The sequence below is a fragment of the Zea mays genome, chromosome 8, assembly GCF_902167145.1.
Source record: "Zea mays cultivar B73 chromosome 8, Zm-B73-REFERENCE-NAM-5.0, whole genome shotgun sequence".
NCBI lineage: Eukaryota > Viridiplantae > Streptophyta > Magnoliopsida > Poales > Poaceae > Zea > Zea mays.
This window is the reverse complement of record NC_050103.1, coordinates 39777888-39805176: the sequence shown is the minus strand read 5'-3', so window position 1 is coordinate 39805176 and position 27289 is coordinate 39777888. Positions and strand designations below refer to the sequence as shown.

General features: G+C 46.0%; 1 protein-coding gene across 2 annotated transcripts; it reads left to right on the top strand.

Moving 5' to 3' along the window:
• On the top strand, positions 1-27289 carry LOC100383497 (uncharacterized). 2 transcript variants are annotated; one of them, XM_008657060.2, is made up of 10 exons: positions 1-540; positions 620-702; positions 24898-25027; positions 25155-25228; positions 25670-25917; positions 26022-26136; positions 26275-26352; positions 26430-26535; positions 26616-26782; positions 26856-27289. In XM_008657060.2, the coding sequence occupies exons 1-10, from the start codon at positions 291-293 to the stop codon at positions 26955-26957; spliced, it is 1353 nt and encodes a 450-aa protein (XP_008655282.1). In that variant the 5' UTR covers positions 1-290; the 3' UTR covers positions 26958-27289. The 2 variants fall into 2 exon arrangements, with proteins under 2 accessions (XP_008655282.1, NP_001169616.1); NM_001176145.1 differs by lacking the exons at positions 24898-25027; positions 25155-25228 and having other exon boundaries at positions 247-540; positions 26856-27177.

The window sequence follows — 27289 nt, the reverse complement described above, 5'->3', positions numbered from 1 at the left end:
CAATATTTAGCTCAACTCTGCAGTCTAGCTACACACAATAGAGCGCAGCCGCGGCGTGATATGGTTCTATGATGGTTCTTTGCTGTTGGCTAGATATATATGCTGCTAGCTACTAGGTGCGTCATCCCCTTGCTATGCGCGGGTTAAGTATATATACACAGTATATAAAAAGTATATAAAGTCTTGCTGCTGGCTTGAGCTCCTTGGATACACCTATCTGCTTCTGCTAGCTTTCTTTACAGAGACGACAGGATAGCTAGAGCCGAGGGAGAGATCAGGGTCGACGATAGATGGGGGTGCATGGGGCTGTTGCCAAACGACCCTGCAGCAGGCAGCATCTCCTCCTCCTCGTCGTCGCTATTCTCATAGGTAGCTACTTCGCCGCCGCCGCCGCCGCCGCTGCGGACGAGCAGAAAAGCAGGAATAGAGGAGCTGGTCGTCGCAGCCGCAGGAGGCGGGCCGCGGCGGCAGTGACGTCGCCGCCTGCGCCCCTCATGGTGCCCATCACCATCCTCGAGTCCGCCGTCGACTTGGGAGCCGGTATGATTATTATGCTTAGCGCCATGTTTGCCGGTGTTTTATTAATAACGGTGTGTACGTACTATCTGTTGGGGGGCAGTGTGCATGGACGGAACACCGCCTGCTTACCACCTGCACCCGGGCTCCGGAGCAGGGAACAACAGCTGGATCGTCAACCTGGAGGTGATGAGTTACTACCTGCAATTGTTTTACCACCCCCTGAATGCATGCACCAGCCGGTGATCGATGCCTGATGATTAATTGCTCATCAACTGATGGCTATGTATATATATTTTTAAGATAATAGAAATATAGTCTAATCTTAGCCTCAAACGAGGTTATGACCAACATTTACAACTGGAGGCAGCATACTTTCTTGACACATGAGACGACTTCACCAAAAGACATAACCAAAGGAACTACAAAGTCAAACGCAAAGCGAATCTCCATTCAAAATTGTGAAAAAAATTGTAGAAGCACCGTCTCCACATTACAACATGAAGACTTTATTACCTCTTGGTCCTCCATCTTAAGCTGTAGTTGTGGCCAGAAGCGACATCAATAGGTTGTTCTGAAGGTTACCTGCAAATAAGATTTAGGAGAAGATTTATTGAAAATCACATTATTCCTATTTAACCAAATGGCCCAACAAATTGCAAATGCTACAGTTAGTAGTAAACGGCGTGATTTGACCAACAGTACCCTTGCCGAGTCCCCAAACAAATCATTCACATCACGGGGAGGTCTTAACCATGTGCTTATCTATACCAAACGTCAAATGAAAGACGCATAAGTACACCTAAAAATAGGTGGTTTATTGTCTCCGGTGTGCTAAAAAGCAACAGCTCTGATTACCTTGCTAATTTCTCCGAGCCAAGTTATCCATTGTTAAGGTTACACACCTCTTTTGAGGTGCCACATAAAACTTTTATTTTCAAAGGTATCTTAAGTTTCCAAAGGTCCTTGTTATTAATTACCACTCCATTGTTGAGAACTGCCCGGTACAAGGATTTAACAGTAAACAACCCATTAGCAGTCAAGTCCCATCTGAATGAATCCCTATTAGTATTCAAATTAGTATGCGCCACCAGCGCTACTAGTTGAAATCATTGGGCCCTTGGCTGGTGTACCAAACCCCTATGAAAGGATAAGTTTAAGGGTATCGTGGAGAAGACAAATGCAACACTTGAGTTATTCCTCCTTTCTAGGTTATACAGAAGAGAGAATCGAAATTTTAGCGCCCCCAACCCAAGCCAATTGTCCTCCCAAACGCACTTGGGACCCATCATGTACTTTAAAGGTACCTTTAATAATAAATAGATCCTTAATCTTCATAAGGCCACTCCAAAAGTGTGAATCTGTAGCCCGTCGTTGTGCCTACGATAATGTTTGATTGGCCAAATATTTTCGTCTCAGTAAAGATTGCCACATTCCTTCTTCATTAAGAAGTTTATACAACCATTTTCTTAGTAGACATTTATTTTGTATCTCTAAATTCAGTATGCCTAACCCGCCTAACTCTTTAGGTTGACAAATTACATCCCATGTAGCCAGCCAATATTTTTTCTTATGGCCCTCACCTTGCCAGAAAAACGTGATCTAAAATAATCTATCTTCTCTAGCACCCCTTTTCGTACATCAAAGAAAGATATAATAAACATCACTAGACTGGTCAGTACAAAAATAATTAACACTAAATGCCCTCCCACTGACATGAGCTTTCCTTTCCAACTACTCAGCTTTTTCTCAAATTTTGCTTCCACTATTTTCCAATCACCATTATTCAACCTGCGATGGTGCATTGGAATACCAAGATATCTAAAAGGGATGCTTCACTTTTATACCCAAACAACATTGTGTACCTCCCTTCATCCTCTTTTGCCTTCCCATTATACCCGACAGCTACTCAAAGGCACATAATATGAGTTTCATATTCGTTGCCTTCTCCAGGTAGTGGTGCATAAACAAGATTGTATCATCTGCGTATTGCATAATGGGAAGCCCTCCATCTACCAAATGCGGTATCAAAACCTCTACTTGCCCATTTTCCTTTGCTCTATTAATCAGAGTAGCAAGCATATCTACTACCAAATTAAAAAGTATGGGTGACAATGGATCACCCTGTCTCACCCCTCTTTGAGTCTGGAAAAACAGACCCATTTGATTATTAACTTTAACCACAACATGCCCCCCTTTCATAAATGTGTCAATCCAACTACACCACATACTTGAGAAGCCTTTCATATGAAGGGTTTGCTGGACAAAGCTCCACTTCACCTTATCGTAAGCTTTCTCAAAGTCAATTTTGAAAATGACCCCATCTCTGTTCTTGGTGTGAAGCTCATGTAGGACCACCACACCCTCCATGATATTTCTTCCTGGATGAAATACAGTATGCGAGGGACTGATTACATTTTTGCGCAACCTCTGTAATCCTCTTAGTCACAACTTTTGTGAAAAATTGAAGCTGATATTTAGAAGACATATCGGTCAATAATGTTGAACAGTAATCGCCTCATTACTTTTAGGAAGCAAGATTATAGTCCCAAAGTTAAGACTATACAAAGGGAGGTTCCCAGCATGGAACTCCTGGAACAAAGCCAAAAGATAATTTTTATAACATCCCAACAGACTTAATAAAATTCCACTGGGAATCCATCAGGCCCTGGTGCCTTATTGTGTTCCATACTAAACACCGCCGCTTTGACTTCTTCCTCTTAAAAAGCCTGTATGAGTTCTTGTCACACTTAGATTTAAGGGCAAGTTCAGGCACGAATCAAATGTGTGCTAGGATCAAGTCTCACACATATGATAACTCATGGTACAGAAATGAATGTCACATTTTTTATATAATAGAGGTTCTGTACAAAATAGCTAAATAAATACATCATACAAAGACAATGATCCTCCACAACCATAGTTGACTAGGAGACGACGGTCTAGACCTCTCACGAACTCATCACGGCATCCTTCATGCTCCTCATCTTGTAGTACCTATTTTTGACCTGAGGGGATGTGAGTACAGCAAGAGTGAGCTCACATACGTTCATCTCTCAACAAGTTGTTGGAAATAATGTGCATGAGCTCACTTATAGTGGGGGCTCATGTGAAGTGTAAGGCTTAATAAAGAAAATGGTTAAGGCTGAGCATTACTTTTAACAAGTTTGTCAAAATTTTATTAGCAGTTACCGAGTATAAGTAGATACCAACCCAATTAAATAATTGATCACAATTAACAATAAAACCCACAATGCAATGTGAATGATAGATTAAGTTTAATTCCATAAGTTAATCATGTGAGGGTCCGAGCCGCTCATGACCGTGAGCACAGCTGATATACCAGTTTTACACTCTATAGAGGTTGCACCCTTTACCCACAAGTCGTGTATCCCATCTAACCAGGGTTTGCAAGGCCCTTAGACTCTTCTGAGGTGAATGGCTAGGGATCCAGTACGAGGCATTTACAAAGTTAAACTAGCTTTAGAAAACACGCTACAATTTCGTGAGAAGAGCGATATAGGAATCCCTCATTCGAAAAGCCACGCAACATGATCGACCCAAGAACCTCCCTACACCAGCAACTCCTCTATCGCCCTTGCCCCTTTCGAGTAAGGTAGTCCTCCACTAGCTTTCCAAATTAGTCAGCCAAGGGCGTCCCATATCACCTATATGTAGGGTTGCACAGAAATAGGTGACATGACGTAATCTGATTGGTTAATTAAGTTCGTTAAAGATGAGAAAGGTTTGTTTACATATGCATGACCTATCTGTTGCCAACTTATCATGATTGTACCTACTGTTACATTCATGTTGTATGACAGTCTTGCATGTAAAAGGACCTATGGTGGTGATTATCTATTAGACGGGAAGTGTCAAACCTATTTTGTGGGAAAGACGCCTAACCTACCACTAACTTACCTTACAATCAAACCCTTCAACCTCGTGTTGTTATTGGTCATCTCAGTTTTTGACGATGAACGAGAGATTCGATCGACGAACCGGAAGCACAGTGACGAAGCTCTCGCCGAGCTGGTCACGACAATGTTCTAGGTTGCCCCAAAAGATGAACGGGCAGAGATAAATTCCTCACTGGAGTTGTCGCTAGAGTTTAGCCGGGAGTGAAACTTCGACGAGCTAGTCATGGAGGCTTATGGTTGTGAGCTTAGCTAGCGGCGGGCTGCTGTGGCTTGGATGGTGGCAGCGCTGCTGTGAGGCTATAGAGGAGATGAGTCTATGATTGATGGCTTGAGGTGTTATGGTGGCATGTATTTATATAGGCTGGGAGCTGTGTGGTTACATGACAGATCTAATATTGTACTTTTCTGTTACAATCATATCTTATTTGTTAGGAACTCTAACTTCTCTCTTTTATTCTAATATTATTGTTGTTAATTTGTACTAATCATATTAGACCTTCAATTTAAATAAATCTTAGAATATATTTTTATTTAAAACTTTAAATTAAATTTTTGGGTGTTATACGCGAGCTGAAAGGAATATTTTCTTAAATATCTTATTGTGATATCCTAATTTGTATCGACTTTACCTAAAGGACGTCGTGTACAAACAAACTAACCAAACATACATCGATCCATTATATTATCTTATATTTATAATTTATGCTTTCTATTTTAAATTTAAAATTCAAGTCTAATTTAGAGCTAAGTTAAATTTTTTATTTCAAGCATAAATTGCAACAAACAAAAACTCAACTTGAATGCAAAGCATTTTTATTAATTAATTTATCCATTTAAGAAAATAAAAATTAGTAGAAATAATTCATGTAAGATGTTTTACAATACTATTTATTAAATAAAATAATTCGAACACATAGCCACATTTTAGAAGTACAATAAAATAAATTTATAATCTTCACATATTTATTTAAAAGGATATAATTTCTTATGTAAAACCTATATTAAGAGATGTTTTAACTTAATTCTCTTTTTAGAGAATAGATCTTTAGCACAAAGGATAGTTCACATAAGAACCTTTTAAGTAATCTATTATTTAAAAACACATTTATTTAAATCACGTAATGAGTTTTTCTAATTTATCTAGAATAGGATTTTGGAGTGTTATAGTTCTTCATTCTCAGCTTGTGTAACTTGTATTATATTGTCCCTAAGATCCTCGTCCCGAAAAAAGGACGAACTTTATGGTGGGCCAAAGAGATTTTTATAATACCTGGTTATATGAATTTGAAACTATCATCATAGAGCATATGGTCTCCATTTTGCATCTGAAAGATACGATTCTTTCTATGTTTTCCATTGGCTACCATTTGAAAATATTTGGTATTACTGTCACCCTCTAGGAGCTCCTTGACATTCACTCTTTGGTACCACTTTATTTTCTCTCCACGAAGAAGTTGTGCTAGCCTGCTCTAGAAGTAATTACGAAGATCTAACTCTGTTGTACTCAACGGTGATGATTCAGCTCTCTTATCAATTTCATCAAGCTTAAAGATAATCTCCTTTTTTCTTTTTTTAAAATACCAGAGGTATGCTTTGCCTAACCCCTTAAGTATTGACACACCTTCCTAATCTTAGCTTGACATCTCTCCATCAGATTATATCCTCATGTCTCATTGATCCATATATCTTTTGCCATATCCACAAAACCATCCCTAAGAAACCATCCTAGTTCAAACTTAAATGGGGATATTGTTTGAACAGTTACAACTCATGTATTAAGGAGCAAGGGGGTATGGTCAGATAAATTTCTAGAGAGGGCAAGCACTGAAGCTCTAGGGTAATTTTCCTCCCATTTAGTGGCTACCAGAATCCGATCCAATTTCTCATATATCGGATTATCCCTAGAGTTAGCCCATGTGTACCTTCGGCCAGACATATTCATTTTCTCAGATCAAGACCATCAATTATGGCGTTGAATAGGAACAGCCATCGATGGTCAAATCTATCATTATTTTTCTCAAATGGAGATCTTAAAATATTAAAATCTCCCCTAATGATAATATGTGATCTCTTAGTATTGTTCAAACGAACTAACTCTAAAAGGAAGTCTTGTTTGAGACTATCTTGAGCAGGTCCATATACAGAAACAAGAGCCCATTTAAAACCATCTGCTTTATTATGTAACTTAAACTTTATAAAGAAATCACCTTCCTCAATGGCACCTATATGAAAAACATCAAGATCAATTCCTAAAAGCATCCACCAGATCGACCATGAGGTTCATTGCAGTGCCAGATGTAATTTTTCCCAGCACACAAATTCCTTAGTACTTGATCTATAATGGTTTTACGCACTGTTTAGAAATGGCAACAAAACTAAGATTGTATTCTTTGGTGAGATCCAAAACAAATCTATGTTTTAAGGCCTTTAAACTCATTACTATTCCAAAAGATACATTTCATTGGGAAACAATTAATTAATAATCAATCTTGGTTTCTTTTTTGAAAATGGGGAACTATGACTATATGGTATTGTACAGGCTGAATTAATAAGCTCATCATTACCATCCATCACATCATGCATAATATCTCCACACAAATTATTTAAAATGAAACGATCGAACTTTTCCTCCTCTTCTAAATCCTTTTCCATAAAAACAGCTAATGCATTCTTAGGCGTACGTTCTTGCTGGTCCTTACTCTATTAATCTCTAATTGTTTTAACTGACTAATAGACAAAGCAACTGAACTAGGATTGCTGCTCGCTAGAAGACCAATGGTTTTAAAGGAATTATAAACAAAACTATCTGAGAAGCCAACAGAGGAATCGTCGTTACCTTTAGAATACTGGTCATCCAAATTGTATCCTACCTTAAGCTTTTCCATCCGAACAAGCGAGTCTTCACTCACCGAATTGGTGCGATGCTTACTGCGACGATGGTCTTGCACAGTTCCTGAATACCACCAAATGCTTCAATGATGGCAATACTAACCGTAGACCTGATCTCTTGTGGCTGTGCCAAATCCATCTGTGCAAGGCAAGGTGTGGCAGCCGATTCCCATCACTCAAAATTAACATAGACCTTATTGTTGTTTTGCTTAGATGCTGAAACATTGGCAACATCACTGTTGTTCTGTTTGATGGTTCTAGTGAACCCGACCCCCTACTCCATTTTCCACCCAAGTTACCATTCTTGTTATTGTCCTGAAAATCATTATCGTCATTTGACCCGAAGTACTCGGCGGAGGACCAAGTCTCCCACTGCGAAGGATCGATGTCGCACTGCTTTGTTGTGGTAGCGCCTCAAGGTCTGCTGGTATCTAGCCGACTGAATTACCACATTTAGCCATTCCTCCTCCAGGACATCGATGTCCTCTAGCCTGGTTGCTTCTGCTTCGACTATGCTTTCAAAGGTTAATTTGGGCGCCCAAAGATCAGATCGGCTGGTAGCACTGCCTCCGACCCATACACCATGAAGAATGGGGTGTTTCCATGTAGACCTCGGCTCGGCTGGGTTCACAGGCTCCAGACCACATATGGTAGTTCCCTGATCCACTTCCCTGCAAGCTTCTCGCTTTTGTCAAACACCTTCTTTCTGAGTGCATCGAGTATCATCCCGTTGGCTCTTTCCACCTGCCCATTAGCTCTTGGGTGTGCCACTGATGCGTACTTGATCTAAATGCTCCTCTGCTCGCAGAAGTCGAAGAACTCCGAGCTGGGGAAGTTAGACCCTAGGTGAGTGATGATGCTGTTAGGTATTCCAAATCTGAATATTATCTCCTGAATGAACTCCACTGCCTCTGCTGATGTCAAAGAGGCGATTGGCTTGTATTCTATCCAATTTGTAAATTTGTCAATGTCAACCAGTACGTGAGTGTATCCCCCTTGAGCTGTCTTGAAGGGCCCGATCATATCTAGCCCCTATGAAGCGTCCCCAATCCTCTGGGACTCAAATGTGATACAATTACTAGTCCCAGGAGGCTAGTAAACACATTTATACATCAGATGATTTCAGATCTGCTTAAACGAGACAAACCTATAAAGGTGGCGAACAACTTTAAGAGTTGGTCCACAACTCGGGACATATCATCAGAGTGGGGCTGAAGCAGCCCGATATACGCAGCGAAGCAAATCAGCGGTCCAACAGCCACAGGCAAGGTTGGGAACAGTCGTAACTCTTACCCGATCTCCTTTTTCTGAAAAAAACAACAAATAAGCAAGGGTGAGTACAAACGTACTCAGCAGCCCACCTTCACCCGCGGAATGGGGAAATCAGATATAATGCATGGAATATGTGGAGCTCAAGATATTTTGCAGAAACAGCAATATTTTATGCAGAGTTGTTTTGAAAAACATTTTGTATTTTTGTAAAGCGCATCCTCTCCAAAAGGAGCAGGAAGTTTTTCAGTATTATAACAAAATCCCCTGGACTAAACCATCCAGGTATCTCAGCAGTTTCCCACTAGTTTTCATTTTCAAAAACAGCTACTGGATTTCCCGTCCACCATAGCTCACGGCTCAACCGCCGAACCTTTTAAAAACCACTTTTCAAAAGGCATCTCTTTTTTTTTGGAAAACAAAACATTAATTGCCATACCATACCAGACTCGTCCATTCCTGTGGACACAGACTATTCGAATAGGTTTTCAAACTCTGCGCAGAGGTGTACACTTTACCCACTAGTCCGGCTCTGCGATCTCATGGCCGATGAGATCCGAATCCGAATCTCTTTCTTTCCCCGCACGTCCTAACCTTAACGGTTATCCGGAAGGAGTCAGGCCACCACCATGTCCAAACCGGACAAAACTTTCCCCCTCCTTATCCTCCCGGTGCTCCCCAGGCTTCATAACCCTGGGGTTGGACCGTACGAGTTCAGATTGAGTGACTGCCCACACAGTCTCGAGTGGTTGTACTATTAAAGAGTACAGGTAGTGAAGATGACAAACCGGTCCTTATACGAGGGGACAATCCTTCTGCTCACGCCTAAACCAGCTGAGCCAACACCTTAGGCCCTCCCCTAAACCAGGGAGTCCCTGATTATCCCTACTCAAAGGTGATAAGGGTGAAAACCCTTCATCATACACATTTTGAAAAACATTTTCTTTTGAAAACTCACACCTTTCCTCAAATCTTTTGTAACAAATATATCAGGGATTGATTGCGGCAAGCGGCTGGGTGGCCATAATAACTTGTCTTAAAATCATATCATGCATAAAATAACAGGCTGAGGGTTGTGGTTGTAAAACACAGGTAATTTATGCATCAAAGGGATCCAGTGAGCTTGCCGTGCTTATTCGGCGAAGGGGGAAGGGGAGCTCGCGGAACTGGCTTCTGGCTCCACCGCTTAGCGTAGACTCGCGGATCTGGCCTCCACGAGACGACACGAACGCTCCGATAACTATGCAACATGAACAAGCAAACATACAAACGAGCAAGTATACCAACAAATATTTAGTATAGTGGTCAGAATAGTGATACATGGATGGGTAGAGTCTTGAGTAGAATATGTGTCATGTGGTGTTGTGATACTACTAGTGGTGGAGCGGAGGTGCTTACCAGGAGGGTGGACTGGAGGCGAAGCGACACTATGCGTGTAGTCGGTAGAGCAGAGTAACTGAGTGGGTGGGGTGTTTGCCTTGGCTGAGGGTGTTGAGTGTGTGGAGTGGGAGAGGGTAGCTGGGGGTATTTATAGCTAGGTGTATGTGGTGTAGCACAGTGAAGTTCACTGTTGGTGAGAATAGTGACGAATGAATCGTCTGACTTAGTATGAACAGAAGAGTTATAGGCAGGATATGGGACAAGAGTATTTTGGGAGTTTTCTAGAATATGGACCATGCTTAAGGGATGACATGGTTGGATTGGGAATAGTTTGATAAGAATTTAGAAACGAGAATTATTGGAATCTGAGTTTGGGAGCCTGGTTCGAAGGAATCTCAAAGTTAAGCGTGCTCAACTTGGAGAAACCTGGGATGGGTGACCAGATGGGAAGTTCCCACTGGAAGGAAAACCACAGTCACCAGAGTTCGTATGATTGGAACATGGGTCTGGCTGGTCTTAGGTGGACTGGACAGCATGATGGATAAGTAGTTGAAATTTGGGATGACTAGATGACCGATGAATAGTAACGATGATTAGTAACGATGAATAGTGGCGATGGAAAAGAAATTATAGATATCATCGATGAATAGTAACGATGATGAATAGTAATGATAAATAGTAACGATGATGAATAGTGTATGTGAATAGTAACAATGAATAGTAATGGTGAATAGTGATAGTGAATAGTTCGTATGAACGAACGATGAACGATGAATAGGAACTATGAACGAACGGACGAACGATCGAATGATCGGACGAACGAACGATCGGGATTTCGGCAGCATAACGGCAGGAAAAGATTATTTGGACGAACGAACGGACGAACGATCGAATGATCGTACGAACGAACGATCGGAATTTCGGCAGCATAACGGCAGGACAAAGATTATCTAGAAGAACGATGAATAGGGACTATGAACGAACGATGAACGATGAATAGGGACTATGAGCGAACGATGAACGATCGAATGATCGAACGAACGAACGATCGGAATTTCGGCAGCATAACAGCAGGACAAAGATTATCTGGAAGAACGATGAATAGGGACTATGAACGAACGATGAACGATGAATAGGAACTATGAACGAACGATGAACGATCGAATGATCGAACGAACGAACGATCGGAATTTCGGCAGCATAACGGTAGGAAAAAGATTATTTGGACGAACGAACGGACGAACGATCGAACGATCGAACGAACGGACGAACGAACCATGAACGATCGGACGAACGATCGAACGATCGGATGAACGATCGGACGAACGAACGAACAAACTAAGAACAGGGGGACGAACGATCGAACGATCCTTGTGCTAGTGTGTGCTTGTGTGGAACATGGAGTGGGTGTGTGGGGGGGGAGAGAGTTGCCATGAAATGGCTTGGGGTGGGATGAGAGGAGGCCCTTGCCCCTCTATTTATAGCCATGGTGGGGGGATTATGGGGAGGGATGAGAGGATTAGTGGGAGGATGAGAGGATTAGTGGGAGATTAGCATGTATTTGTCTTGTATAAGTGAGATTTGCTTGTAGAGCTCACCGTATGACACTGGAGGCATACACATACGTATGAGCATGAGGAAAGTTATGAAGAAAATATTTATAGGGACTTGAAAAATGATTCTGAAGGTATTTCTCAGGAGGAAAATATCTGGAGATATATCGGTGGAATATTTGGGCAGTATTTCTGGAAAGAACTTGAAGAGGATCACTAGGGAAATATCTGGGCAGTATTTCTGTAAACAATTTGAGGGGGATCACTGAGGAAATATTTGTAGGGTATTTTGAGGAGGATTTTAGAGAGAATATAGACCACTATACTTTATTTGTTGATATCAACTCGCAAACAAACATTTTGAAATGAAATTTGAAATTCATTTTGAATTTAGGGCGAGTTTGAGAAAATTTCAGAATTTGAATTTTTGGGATGCTACAAATCTACCCCACTTAAAAGGAATCTCGTCCTCGAGATTCGGCTTAGAAGGGTTATGGGTATAGCTTTACTTCAGCTACATATCTTCACTTTGCAACTCTTCGAGGAGATGGAACTTCAACAAGATCTGGCCTTTGAGGGGCATCTGGTTGCTGATTGCAAACGCTGATTCTGGCTACTCAAGGATCATCTTCAGGCTTCTAGCTTTCGCTTGGCAGCTTGCTTATTGAAGGAGCATAGATGCCAACACACAAACCTTTCTCTTGCGAACTCCCACATGGATTCCTTCCTTGATTGCTCTTCTAGTGCTTCATCAACGGAACTTGGGTGACCACTTCTCATCCAGAAACTTATATGCTTTGGTGATCTGGTCCTCCACAAGCTTGCTACAGGCCTTCTTCTTTTTCTCCATAGCAGGAACCTTGCTAGAATACTACCCCACTTAAAAAGAATGAGGGTAGAACTCTTGAATCTTGGGGATTTGAACTCCTTGAAGTACCACATAACAAGGGTGTTACGGGTCCTTCTGCTGCTGTTGCTGCTTGAGCTGGCTGTGGAGGGATGACTGACACAAGGTTGATTCTGGGACAACCTTCTTCTCATCTTCTCTTCGCTATCTTCTTTTCACTGACCCTTTCTTTCTCTTTGCTCTTCCCACTGGAGGATTCTATCAAAGAGTATTACCATCATATAGAGGAGGAAACCAAAGATGTTGAACCATATACAACAGTCTTCAACCCAAGAATCACCGAGCATTGTGATCTTAGGGGCGAGGGAGTGGAAAATGGAGTTGCTTGAGATTTGGAAGAGGGGGTTTTATCTGGAGTGTTTTGCTTGGGATGGGGACTGAGGGAGCTGGTGGGGGGTTTTATAGGCGAGTGTGGGTGCTCGGTTGCGGAGTGGTGGTGATGGAGCAGGTGCTACGCGGCAGTAGACGCGACAAGGGGAGGGGGGACTTGGTGTTGCCGGCGACGATGGCGGCGGTGGGTGCGCTGCAAAGGGGGGTGGGTGGCGGTAGTGCGCTGCAAAGGGGGCGTGGGGCGGTGGTAGTGCGCATGGAGGCGGGCACGCGTGCGGGGGCACAGGTGGGTGGTGGGGTCGATGACCCTGATGTTTGTGGTCTCTGGTTCCAAGAATCTTTGCCTCTCTGTATGGTAATAACTCCTTCTGTCCTCTTTTCCTATTTACTTTGACTCAGGGGCAGTGCTTTGATTCTCATGGTCGGTCCTTTTGACTGAGCGGCTGGACTGGTTTCTTCTGTAGCTTGTTCCAGGCTTCAAGGGTAAGCTTCCCAGTATCTTCTTGGGTAAGGCACTTTGCTCTTCAGATGGGTTAAGATGAGAATGGAAGCATAAGGTAAGGATTAGCTCTAATTTGTGATCTATGTTTTTAGAGAAAACCTTTCTTAAAAAAAAGAAAACACACAAGCTCAGTAATGATAAGCACAAACAAATCAAATGTTTTGAATAAGGGAAGAATAGAGTTTTTCCAAAGCACGGACTACTCAGATTCGGGGCTAAGCATAACTATTATTGCTTGGCTCCTGAATTGAGAACTATGCTAATTGCAACTTATGAGCACTAACGTTAAAGCATCACATATGCACTCAAAAGGGGAGAAAACATCAAGCAAAATTCATTTTGAAATGCCCTAGGGGGCCACACAATTAGAGTTTTTGAAAACACGAGGCTACACGATTACCTCTCATACATGCAGGGCTCTAGCCAAAGTGAAGAAAAACTTCACTACCCAATGCATGCAGAGGACTTGGCATAACTAACTTCAGACTAGGCAGCTTCTCTTCTGGCAAGGCTGGCTCACAACTTCAATCTGAGACATCTCCTGGATGGGTCAACAGGGAGCTGATGTTGATGACTTCTTCTGGCAGCGACTGAGATGGCAGCACGGGGTCGAACTCTTCTTCAAGCGGGACTGGCTCTTGTAGCTCCTCAAAGGGCGGTGGTGCTGGCGGGGTGCTTGCAGCTTCTTCCTTGACCTCAAGGGATGGTGCTGGAATCTTCTTCATGGTGAGGGGCTCAAACATCTCTAGCGGGGGATCTTGGGAGGATTCAGGGTGCTCTTGCTTATCCATAGCCTGAGGGAAGACTGGAATTCCTTCCAAGACTATGGCTCCTTCCGGTAGTTCCCAAGCCTTCTTCTCTCCTCTGATAGAGACCGGGTGACCTTCAAGAATCTGGGGGTCTTCAGCTTTGGTGGGTTCAACATGGTTGGATGGAGCGGGCTCTTGGATCCGCAGGGCTCTACGTTGGTTATGGGTTACCAAGTAGGCCTCCATCAGCTTCTGGACATGCTCATCCTTGGCTTGCTTCAGGGCTTCAACAGCAATGACTTCACGACTTTCTAAGGCAGCTACACGGGCTTGAGTTGTGGTGAGATCCACATGCAACTGACGGTTGCGCTTCTCTGCATCTTCTGCTCGGGCAATCATTTGACGGTGGTGCCGAGCCAAGAAATCATACTGTGCATCAAGGGTGAGCAGGTATGCAGTGAGGTACACGACTGTGGGGTCATCCTCAAGCAGTTGCTGCCCTTCCAATGCACGCATCCTGGCCATCCAAGCGGGACGGTCTCTCTGAAAGGGCGGAAAGAATCTGAGCGGGGTGTCGGCCACTTCTTCTTCATAGATCTGACACAGGGTCCTCAATGCCTTGCGGGTGACGACTTGGCAGGTGTCTTTGAATCTGTGCCCAGCAGCAGTGACACTCCATTCCACATGGTATGGACTGGATCCAATGTATACAGTCACGACACACTTCTCTGTGCCTTGCTCGACGAATTCACGACCATCATACTCTGGCAGACTCCTGATTCCGAGGCGGACTGTGCATGCTCTCAGCAACTTGGGGAAACCATCTTCATTCTGGCAGAAGCTGGTTTGGCACTGAACCTCCATCTGACTTCTGAGAGAAGGAAAGGGGGAAAGCATTTTTGAAATGAAGGGATGAGAGCAAGATTTTTTAAGAAAATAGTTTGGACTCAAAATCTTCTGATCAGGCTAAGGGTTACGTCCTGCGGCCAACCTAACAGCTCCGATACCACCTGAAGCGTCCCCAATCCTCTGGGACTCAAATGTGATACAATTACTAGTCCCAGGAGGCTAGTAAACACATTTATACATCAGATGATTTCAGATCTGCTTAAACGAGACAAACCTATAAAGGTGGCGAACAACTTTAAGAGTTGGTCCACAACTCGGGACATATCATCAGAGTGGGGCTGAAGCAGCCCGATATACGCAGCGAAGCAAATCAGCGGTCCAACAGCCACAGACAAGGTTGGGAACAGTCGTAACTCTTACCCGATCTCCTTTTTCTGAAAAAAACAACAAATAAGCAAGGGTGAGTACAAACGTACTCAGCAGCCCACCTTCACCCGCGGAATGGGGAAATCAGATATAATGCATGGAATATGTGGAGCTCAAGATATTTTGCAGAAACAGCAATATTTTATGCAGAGTTGTTTTGAAAAACATTTTGTATTTTTGCAAAGCGCATCCTCTCCAAAAGGAGCAGGAAGTTTTTCAGTATTATAACAAAATCCCCTGGACTAAACCATCCAGGTATCTCAGCAGTTTCCCACTAGTTTTCATTTTCAAAAACAGCTACTGGATTTCCCGTCCACCATAGCTCACGGCTCAACCGCCGAACCTTTTAAAAACCACTTTTCAAAAGGCATCTCTTTTTTTTTGGAAAACAAAACATTAATTGCCATACCATACCAGACTCGTCCATTCCTGTGGACACAGACTATTCGAATAGGTTTTCAAACTCTGCGCAGAGGTGTACACTTTACCCACTAGTCCGGCTCTGCGATCTCATGGCCGATGAGATCCGAATCCAAATCTCTTTCTTTCCCCGCACGTCCTAACCTTAACGGTTATCCGGAAGGAGTCAGGCCACCACCATGTCCAAACCGGACAAAACTTTCCCCCTCCTTATCCTCCCGGTGCTCCCCAGCCTTCATAACCCTGGGGTTGGACCGTACGAGTTCAGATTGAGTGACTGCCCACACAGTCTCGAGTGGTTGTACTATTAAAGAGTACAGGTAGTGAAGATGACAAACCGGTCCTTATACGAGGGGACAATCCTTCTGCTCACGCCTAAACCAGCTGAGCCAACACCTTAGGCCCTCCCCTAAACCAGGGAGTCCCTGATTATCCCTACTCAAAGGTGATAAGGGTGAAAACCCTTCATCATACACATTTTGAAAAACATTTTCTTTTGAAAACTCACACCTTTCCTCAAATCTTTTGTAACAAATATATCAGGGATTGATTGCGGCAAGCGGCTGGGTGGCCATAATAACTTGTCTTAAAATCATATCATGCATAAAATAACAGGCTGAGGGTTGTGGTTGTAAAACATAGGTAATTTATGCATCAAAGGGATCCAGTGAGCTTGCCGTGCTTATTCGGCGAAGGGGGAAGGGGAGCTCGCGGAACTGGCTTCTGGCTCCACCGCTTAGCGTAGACTCGCGGATCTGGCCTCCACGAGACGGCACGAACGCTCCGATAACTATGCAACATGAACAAGCAAACATACAAACGAGCAAGTATACCAACAAATATTTAGTATAGTGGTCAGAATAGTGATACATGGATGGGTAGAGTCTTGAGTAGAATATGTGTCATGTGGTGTTGTGATACTACTAGTGGTGGAGCGGAGGTGCTTACCAGGAGGGTGGACTGGAGGCGAAGCGACACTATGCGTGTAGTCGGTAGAGCAGAGTAACTGAGTGGGTGGGGTGTTAGCCTTGGCTGAGGGTGTTGAGTGTGTGGAGTGGGAGAGGGTAGCTGGGGGTATTTATAGCTAGGTGTATGTGGTGTAGCACAGTGAAGTTCACTGTTGGTGAGAATAGTGACGAATGAATCGTCTGACTTAGTATGAACAGAAGAGTTATAGGCATGATATGGGACAAGAGTATTTTGGGAGTTTTCTAGAATATGGACCATGCTTAAGGGATGACATGGTTGGATTGGGAATAGTTTGATAAGAATTTAGAAACGAGAATTATTGGAATCTGAGTTTGGGAGCCTGGTTCGAAGGAATCTCAAAGTTAAGCGTGCTCAACTTGGAGAAACCTGGGATGGGTGACCAGATGGGAAGTTCCCACTGGAAGGAAAACCACAGTCACCGGAGTTCGTATGATTGGAACATGGGTCTGGCTGGTCTTAGGTGGACTGGACAGCATGATGGATAAGTAGTTGAAATTTGGGATGACTAGATGACCGATGAATAGTAACGATGATTAGTAACGATGAATAGTGGCGATGGAAAAGAAATTATAGATATCATCGATGAATAGTAACGATGATGAATAGTAACGATGATGAATAGTAATGATAAATAGTAACGATGATGAATAGTGTATGTGAATAGTAGCAATGAATAGTAATGGTGAATAGTGATAGTGAATAGTTCGTATGAACGAACGATGAACGATGAATAGGAACTATGAACGAACGGACGAACGATCGAATGATCGGACGAACGAACGATCGGGATTTCGGCAGCATAACGGCAGGAAAAGATTATTTGGACGAACGAACGGACGAACGATCGAATGATCGTACGAACGAACGATCGGAATTTCGGCAGCATAACGGCAGGACAAAGATTATCTAGAAGAACGATGAATAGGGACTATGAACGAACGATGAACGATGAATAGGGACTATGAGCGAACGATGAACGATCGAATGATCGAACGAACGAACGATCGGAATTTCGGCAGCATAACGGCAGGACAAAGATTATCTGGAAGAACGATGAATAGGGACTATGAACGAACGATGAACGATGAATAGGAACTATGAACGAACGATGAACGATCGAATGATCGAACGAACGAACGATCGGAATTTCGGCAGCATAACGGTAGGAAAAAGATTATTTGGACGAACGAACGGACGAACGATCGAACGATCGAACGAACGGACGAACGAACCATGAACGATCGGACGAACGATCGAACGATCGGACGAACGAACGAACAAACTAAGAACAGGGGGACGAACGATCGAAGAACGATCGAACGATCCTTGTGCTAGTGTGTGCTTGTGTGGAACATGGAGTGGGTGTGTGTGGGGGGGGGAGAGAGTTGCCATGAAATGGCTTGGGGTGGGATGAGAGGAGGCCCTTGCCCCTCTATTTATAGCCATGGTGGGGGGATTAGGGGGAGGGATGAGAGGATTAGTGGGAGGATGAGAGGATTAGTGGGAGATTAGCATGTATTTGTCTTGTATAAGTGAGATTTGCTTGTAGAGCTCACCGTATGACACTGGAGGCATACGCATACGTATGAGCATGAGGAAAGTTATGAAGAAAATATTTATAGGGACTTGAAAAATGATTCTGAAGGTATTTCTCAGGAGGAAAATATCTGGAGATATATCGGTGGAATATTTGGGCAGTATTTCTGGAAAGAACTTGAAGAGGATCACTAGGGAAATATCTGGGCAGTATTTCTGTAAACAATTTGAGGGGGATCACTGAGGAAATATTTGTAGGGTATTTTGAGGAGGATTTTAGAGAGAATATAGACCACTATACTTTATTTGTTGATATCAACTCGCAAACAAACATTTTGAAATGAAATTTGAAATTCATTTTGAATTTAGGGCGAGTTTGAGAAAATTTCAGAATTTGAATTTTTGGGATGCTACACCCTAGCATGCAAACGGCTAGGTTATAGTAATAGTGTGCAACTGCTGTGCCAGTAGATGTTGTTGCTTTGACAGGAATTGACATGCCTCGCACTTCTGGACTAACTCGGCAGCGTCGTTCTTCGCAGTCGGCCAGTAAAACCCGGATCTGAAAGCCTTTCCCACCAGAGTCCTTGATGCTGCATGTATGCCACAATGCCCGGCATGAATCTCATCTAATAGCTGCTTCCTAGTAGCCAAGTGGATGCACTTCATGAAGACCCCTCCTGCGCCTCTTCTATACAGCAGGCCTCCTATGACGATATACTGGGCCGACTGTCTCGCGATGCGCTCTGTCGCGGCCTTGTCATCCGGTTCCTCCTTGTTTTTTTATGTATCTAATGATTGGCTCTCTCTAGTCATTGGGATCTGCCTCTGCCTGACTCAGAGCGTTGCATTCCTCCATCTGATCTGTGGCAATACTCGGTTGCTGTATTTCTTGGACGAAGACCCCAGGTGGAACTTGGGCCCGACTGGATCCCAGTTTTGACAATGCGTCAGCCGCTGCATTGCGATCCCTTTCCACGTGGTGGAATTCTAATCCCTCAAACTTGTCTTCCAACTTCCGCACTGCTGCACAATATTTGCCCATTGAGTCGGTCGAGCAATCCCAATCTTTGTTTATTTGACTTATGACCACCAGTGAGTCACCGTACACCATTAACTTCTTGATGCCGAGTGAAACCGCGAAGCCTAGCCCATGGACCAGTGCTTCGTACTCTGCTGCATTATTGGATGCTGGAAACAAAAGCTGGAGTGCATACTTGAGTTGTTCACCTCTGGGAGCAATAAAGAGAAACCCTGCTCCTGCTCCTTGTAGTCTCAGCGAGCCATCAAAGTACATCCTCCATATTTCAGTGACCTCTAGGCTTTCCGGGACCTAATGCTCAGTCCATTCTGATATGAAGTCAACCAGTGCCTGAGTTTTCATCGTCGTGCGGGGTCAGAATTCTATATCATGAGCTCCAAGCTCGCACGCCCACTTGCCTATTCTCCCAATAGCTTCCTTGTTGTGAAGAATATCGCCTATTGGAAATCCTGTGACTACTATGACTTTGTGGTCGTCAAAGTAGTGCTGGAGCTTGCGAGCGGTTAGAAGTACCACGTACAACAGCTTCTGAACTTGAGGATACCTTATCTTTGAGGGTCCGAGGACTTCGCTGATGAAGTAAACCGAATGTTGCACTGGGTATGTGTGCCCCTCTTTCGCCCGCTCGACTACTAATGGGTGCTTACCACGTGAGTCGTGCAGGAGATATATAGCAGCAAATCTTCTACTGGCTGGCCGGGCATAGCTCGGCGTGGTGGCTTCAGTACTGGCGGAGTGGTCAACAATTTCTTCAGTGCCTCTAGAGCCTCCTGCGCTTCTGTGGTCCACTGAAATTTGTCCACCTTCTTGAGAAATTTATAGAATGACATTCATTTCTCGCCTAGCCTTGATATGAATCTGCTCAGCACTGCCATGCACCCAGTGAGCCTTTGCAGCTTTTTCTGCGACCGTGGCGCTTCCATTCTTATGATGGCCTGAATCTTCTCTGGATTTGCTTCTATTCCCCGATGACTGACAATGAACCCGAGCAGCTTTCAGCCTGGTACTCCGAATACACACTTTTCCGGGTTTAGCTTCCACTTATGACTTCTCTTTTATCAGGCGTGAAATGACGCAGCTTCTATCGAATCGGTCTTGCCTGAATATACACTTTAAGTTTGTGCTCGGCCAATTCTCTCGGGCTCCCGGCATATCTGCAGGTTGCCATGCGAATACATATCGGTTATCTTGCAGGAATCGGACGAGCGCTCTTTCCTATTTGTCATCAAGGCTGGAGCTAATGATGGTAGTCTTGCGTTCATCAAAGAATCACAGATTAACCCTCTTAGTTTCTTCAGTCAGGCATATAGAGGTCACGGTCTGAGCTTTGTTTAAGAGGATCGTGAGACTTTCTTCCTCCAGTCCGCTGTTTGCCTGTGAGTGAAGAGCTACCGGGGGCCCAACAGTGAGAGCTGTTTGAATGGCTCCCTGGAAGCACTCTGTGGCGCCTTGGAAATCAGCATGCACGGTGATGACCCCCTGAGGTCCCGACATCTTCAATATCATGTACGGGTAATACGGAATAGCCATGAACTTCGCCAGTCCTGGTCTTCCGATGATGGCGTTGTACCCACAGTCGAAACGTGCCAACTCGAACCTCAGGAACTCGGTTCTAGAAGTTCTCTGGGGTTTCAAAGGTGACGGACAGGTAGATGTGTCCGAGTGGGTACTCCCCTTCAGTCGGCACGATGCCGAAGAAGGGGGTATCCGACTCAGTGAGGTCTTTGATAGCAACCCCCAGGGCCTGGAGTGTCCAGGGGAAAGTGACATTGATGCTGCTTCCCCCGTCTACCAATACTTTCTTTACCCAGATTTCTCGGATCACCGGATCAACCGTAGCAGGTACTTGCCGAGATGATCAAAGTTAAGCCATTGATCAGCTCGGCTGAAGGTTATTGCGTGCTCTAACCACCGGTAGGGAGCTATGGCACTGGTGGTGGCCACTAAGACCTGCCGGTTGTTGAGCTTTTGCTGCCTTCTGTTTTCTTGTGCCCCATGACCTACAAAGATGACGTTGACCTCCGAGTCAACGCGCGAGAAAGCTCCACCCCTCCCCCTTCCTGCTACTGAGGCTGCCTAGGCTTGCTAGGCTCTCCTCGTGGCGGGGGAGGCGGTAGCGGCTAGAATGGTCGGTCGTGCCCGATGGAGTGCTTGAAGTATCTGCAGTTCCGCAGGGTGTGGCGCATGTCCTTGTGGTACGGACACTGGGAGTCGAGGATTTCATCTAGTGTTCGTACCCCTCCGTGGGGTGCGCCGCGAGCCCGAGCGGCAGGTGGTCCGGCGGTGTGCACCTCCTCGCGAGGCCTCTTCTCCCAGCGCCTGTCCAGCTGCTGGTTTGCATCCCACCGTGGTGCGGATGGCGCGGATTTTGTGCCCCTGATGAGGTCCTGGGCCCGTTCATCCGTAGTGATGTAGATGTCCGCCTCCCAGAACAATTGTTCGGAGGTGGCTGGTGCTTTCTAGAGTATGGCTCGGATGAAAACCGAGTCGTTGGATCCCCGATAGAAGTCTTCAATTACGGCCACTTCAGCGACTTCGGGGATGTCGTTCCTCATTGTTTAAAACCTTTTGAGGAATGATCGGATGGTCATCGTTCTGGCGCCTGATGGATTTGAGGTCCCATGGCTGCGCCGGTTTGTCAGAGAGGGACTGGAAATTGGTGATGAAGCGACGACTGAAGTCGCTCCAATCGTCGATGCAGTGTCGGGTAGGTTTCAGAGCCACTGTAGCGCGTCTTGCCCCAGGACAATGGGCAAGTACGCAGTCATGACGTCCTCTATCGCCCCGGTGGCCTGGGCGGCAGTCGTTTATACAGCCAACCAGCTGCCCGGGTCCTGCTTAGGCTCGTACTTGTCGACGTTGGGGACCTTGAAGTTGGGAGGCCAATGGATGACCCGGAGACGTGGAGTAAGAGTGGAAATTCCGCATGTGTCCTCCTGCCGGTGTTTGTGTCGCTGGTCCCGGGGAGGGGAGTCGGTAGTAGGTCGTCTCGACTGTCCCTGAAACGGCCCACTAGTTGAGGCTGTAGCCGACTCAACTCGGGTGGCATGACTCCGTGCTGGTACGCCATGATCCCGGTCGTACTCCTCATGGCACCTTATCTCATTTTCGTGTCATCGGTCGCGCGAAGCGTTGATGGAGCTTCGCGCGTCTCGCCGGCTGTTGATGGCGTGACGTAGGTCGTTCACAGGATGAGCGAGGGGTAGAAGGTGATTAGCTGCCTGAGTAAGAAGCCACCGGTAGCCTTCCGCGTCTGGGGTTCGCGGGAGACCGTCAGCTATCTGTGCCAGTACCCCTCTGACTTCACTCGGTGTGTTCATTGCTTGAGCAAAATCGGGATACAGGTTTCGAGCGAAGAGAAGGTTTTCTCGTCGTAGCCGGGCATCCTGCTCAGCTAGCTCTCGCTCCCGGTCTTGAGCTTGTCGGCGATCGCGATGGCGAGAGTTACGCCTTTCTCGGTATACTCGTTCGTCGAGAGTTTCTCCCACTTATGAGGCCTCGTCTCGGTATACGGGCTGCGCCGGATCCTGTTCCCCGGCTTCATGATGTCACCGCATGTTCCGGCGTCTGTTCCACCGTCACCGCGCTTCACGCTGGGGAGGCACCTCCCCTTGCATGGTAGGCTCATCGTCGAAGACAGGTGCTGACTCTAATCTCCCCTGTATGAAGAGGATGTCGGGGTAGAAAGGAGATGGCGCGACGGTGCTCTTCTTTCCGTCCTCCTTTGAGGGCGGAAGTATCGGAAATGTGGCTCGGTGTGTTCTCATCCCCTGACTCGGTACATTTGTTTCCTTCTTCCGAGTGATTTGTGTCCACTCCTTTGTGGGCGAGGTGGACAACAGAGTTCTCTGGGTAAGCGAGACCCCGACCAGTCGATCTTTCTTTTCCTGAGGGTTCCCGATCCTTGGTCTGTGAGGGATCATCTTCTCCTGAGTTGCGAGCGGTGGCGCCTCCCACAGTCTTGCTCTGGCTTCCCTCGGGATTCCCGAGGAAGGCTTTTTCTCGGGTGGATCCGCTACGTGGTGCAGAGTTCCCTCTTTGTCTGCTATGCATGATATGGTTCCAAAACAGAACATAGCTCCTGGGCGAAGAGTGATCTTGCTCTTGAAGACGATGGCCATTGAGTTAGCTCCGATCAGCGGACCTGGTGCGCCAGCTGTCGGTGTTTAGAGTCCGACCGCACACCCAGGGATACCCTTGCGGTACTTTTGGGTAGGACGGTGTTGTTGATTGTAGCTCGATGGTTCGTGCTAGGAGCACGAGAGAGAGAGAGAGAGAGAGACCGACGATTTTCTGTAGGTTCGGGCCGCTTTAAGAGGTGTAATACCCTACTTCCTGGGATGGGTCTATATGTGTGATGTGTTACAAGTGGCATCTCCTAAATGGAGAAAGGCTAATGAGATGAAAATGATGGGGTTCCCCTGGGCCTTATATACACGACCGTGGGATACTCCCTACGTACATGATGATCACATTCTTTCAGCATATCTCCTAGCTAATAGCGAACTAACTCAACCGATCTCCAGAAAAACCCGTCGAGTCTACCCCGAACCACCCTGGCATTCAAGGGCGCCAGGCGCGGGAAAAACGAACGGTTTCTTGAGATTGTGCACGATCCGACGGACGATCCGGACATGAGTCCATTGCCTTCTTGGGTCGGCCCATTCCACTTGTAGTCTTTGCCCGGCCCACGACGAGATGGCCTTGCGGGGTAATTGGTCTGTGGCCCCATGCAAAAGTCTTTCGCCTTCTAGTGGATTCGGGGATATCTGTCCCTCACATCTACCACCTCCACGGCCGCCATGATCACCACCCATCGCCAACGCTTACCTACCCGTAGCCACGAAAGAGCTATGAGCCGACGCCCTGATAGGCAAATGAATTGCCCTAGCAGTAGCTGGCCTGGTGCCTGCACGTGCAAAGAGGCAAACCAATCCTGACGTGGGCCTGTATGGGATCCTAGGGCTGAGTTTCAGCCGCTAGGCCCTCCCAGTTTGATTTTTTCATATTTGTTCGAGCCAAAAAATCTTGATTCCGAAGTTAGGGTATGTTTGGTTGAGCAATGGAGAAGAATGAAACAACTCTATTCTGGTTTTTTTATGTTTGGTTTCTAATAAAAAGGGAGCGGAACGGCTCCTGAAATTTTCATAAGAAAATTATCATAAATAGTTGGCGTGCTTCCGCTCCACCAAAATGGTCAGATGCAAGCGTTCCCTCATCTTCTCCCCTCTATACTCATATGCTTTTCTTCAACAAACAAAAAATAGAGTGGCCCCGTTCTACTTGTCAAACGAAGAATAGAATGACTACATTGTCAAAAACGAGAATAGAACTATTTCATTCTAATTGATTTCCTAACCAAACACACTCTTAAACATGCGTGCGAGTGCGATCCTTGTTGTTCCGCCTGAATACCAGCCGTTCCAATAAAACGAGAATTCAAATTTGAATCAGGCGGCTCCCGTAACACAGCCGCAGGCCGCAGCATGCGTCTCGTCGCCGTCGGAGGCAGCCTCAGCGCGTCTTCTGTATTCCTAATTCTACCTCCGCCTTTATTCTACAGTTGATACTAATATATAAACGCAACGCCTACTGTCTGTCTGCACGTCGTCTGAACAGGGAGGCGGCTGGTGCAACAACGTGAGGGCGTGCCAGTTCCGCAAGGCGAGCCGGCGCGGCTCGTCGGACCTGATGGAGAAGGAGATCCCCTTCTCCGGCATCATGAGCAGCAGCCCTGTCGACAACCCTGGTCCGTACGCTGTCTCACGTTCACGCCATCGTCTAATTTGAATGACAATGTATATATGTATACATATATAACCAACTCCGATCGATCCTTTTCTCGATCGTACGTCGCCCTGCATCGGTCCGGACAGATTTCTACAACTGGAACCGGGTGAAGATCCGCTACTGCGACGGCGCGTCCTTCGCCGGCGAAGCCTTCGACAAGGCACAGCGACAACCCTCGTCGTCTATATATCATTTTTTTTAGAATAGGGAATATATTGAAATATTCCAGCTTCTGCATCAATAGATGCATGTGGCTGTTCAATTATTACATCTCAAACCAAAACACATGATGTTTAATATTTCAAGAACAACCATATTTCGAAATCTACTAAAAACCAATTCGATTACTAAAACTCCATCCGTTGTATGAGAAAATTTGCATCATTGTAGTCTCAAGCGCACGACATCCCCACTTGATTTGTGTCATGTTTTCCTCTTTTTGCAACACGGACCATTGTCTTATCCAGTGGGTTCCTCTGAACACTACCTGCATAGGAGTAGAAACTAGTATATTGTTAAAAATCACATCATTTCGACATAGCCATATCATGGGCATGCTCAATTCGATTAGTGGACCTGACGATCAATACACTAATTGCAGGTGAACGGGTTTTACTTCCGCGGGCAGCGCGTCTGGGACGCCACCGTCCGGCACCTCCTCTCCATCGGGATGGCCGCTGCGGACCAGGTGTTGCTCGCTGGCTGCTCCGCCGGCGGGCTGGCGGTCATACTGCACTGCGACCAGTTCCAGGCCTTCTTCCCTCGGTCCAACAACGCCGCCGCCGCCGGCGGTACCACCACCACTACTACCGTCAAGTGCCTCGCCGACGCCGGCCTCTTCCTCGACGCGTACGTACGTGGGGGAGACGTACCAAATTAACGAACCTTTTATTTATTTGTTTGTTACAGTATCTGTTGCATTGCTCCATCAATATCTCTGGTGCCTGGTGCAGCATCGACGTCTCCGGCGGGCGCAGCCTTCGGTCCTACTACTCCGACATCGTGGCCATGCAGGGGGTGGGTCCCAACCTGCCGCCGGCGTGCACTGCCCGTTTGGACACCGCCTCGGTACGTGCGTAGTACGCCCGCCGCGCTAGCCGCTGTTGCTAGCTTTAGCTTCCTCCTCGCACTTGCAGTTCCAGTAGCTAGCAAATGGCAGGCAGGCATGCATGCTCCTTAATTAATTTCCTTGTGAGTTGAATGCAGTGCTTCTTCCCTCAGAACGTGATCGATGGCGTAAACACCCCCATCTTCCTGCTCAACGCAGCGTACGACGCCTGGCAGGTACATATATACTACATGCACACTTGCGTTGCGTTAATATAAAGATCGATCCAACGATCTAGCTATGCGATCTACAGATACAGGAGAGCCTGGCACCCAGCGGAGCTGACCCCAGCGGAGCCTGGCGAGCCTGCAAGTCCAACCACTCTGCCTGCGACGCGACCCAGATGAAATTCCTGCAAGGTCCAACCCACCCGTGCCTTTGTTTGTTTCTACACCACTGGATCCGATCCACCAATTAGTGCGACAGCTAGCGCGTGCAGGTTTCAGGGACCAGATGGTAGCGTCCGTGTTGGGCGGGCGCTTCGCCGGCTCCAGGAGCAACAACGGGCTCTTCATCAACTCCTGCTTCGCGCACTGCCAGTCCGAGCTGCCGGCCACCTGGAGCTGGAGCCACGCGGCAGGTGCCTCCCCCGCCATCCAAAGCAGGGTAATAAACCAACCAAACCGTTGCATTGCAGCCATACATATATTAGTATTACGAAAGCAAATTATGAATGCAGGGGATTGCCAAGTCAGTGGGCGACTGGTACTTCGGTCGAGCTCAAGTCAAGGCGATCGACTGCCCCTACCCCTGCGACGGAACATGCCGCAACATCATATGATCACAGACAGACAGGCTCATGTTGTTGTACCCTGTGGCTTTGTGCCGCACACGTCGGCCGTGTCCGCTGCAGCTTGCATAACTCTCGTGGGCCACTAAAAGCCGACGGAATTAATTGATTCTCGTCGGTGGTCAACAGAAATTAATTAAACCTTGTCCACAAAGTCCCATCGGTTCTCAAGAACCGACGAGAATTACTAATTTTCGTCGATATATTGCTTATTCTCAGGTGTGAGAAATGTTCCCGTCATTATTCATCAAGAATGGCACTCGACATGTGTGTTTTGCCGAATGTCCGATAAATTGCACTTAATAAATCGTTGCAAAGAGTAA

Bases quoted from the DNA above. Each gene is read 5' to 3' on its own strand.
- LOC100383497 (XM_008657060.2), top strand. From the start codon at position 291: ATGGGGGTGCATGGGGCTGTTGCCAAACGACCCTGCAGCAGGCAGCAT. The intron at 25,229-25,669 runs GCACAGCGACAA...CACTAATTGCAG, and splicing joins CCGGCGAAGCCTTCGACAAG to GTGAACGGGTTTTACTTCCG. The intron at 26,783-26,855 runs GTAATAAACCAA...TTATGAATGCAG, and splicing joins CCCCCGCCATCCAAAGCAGG to GGGATTGCCAAGTCAGTGGG.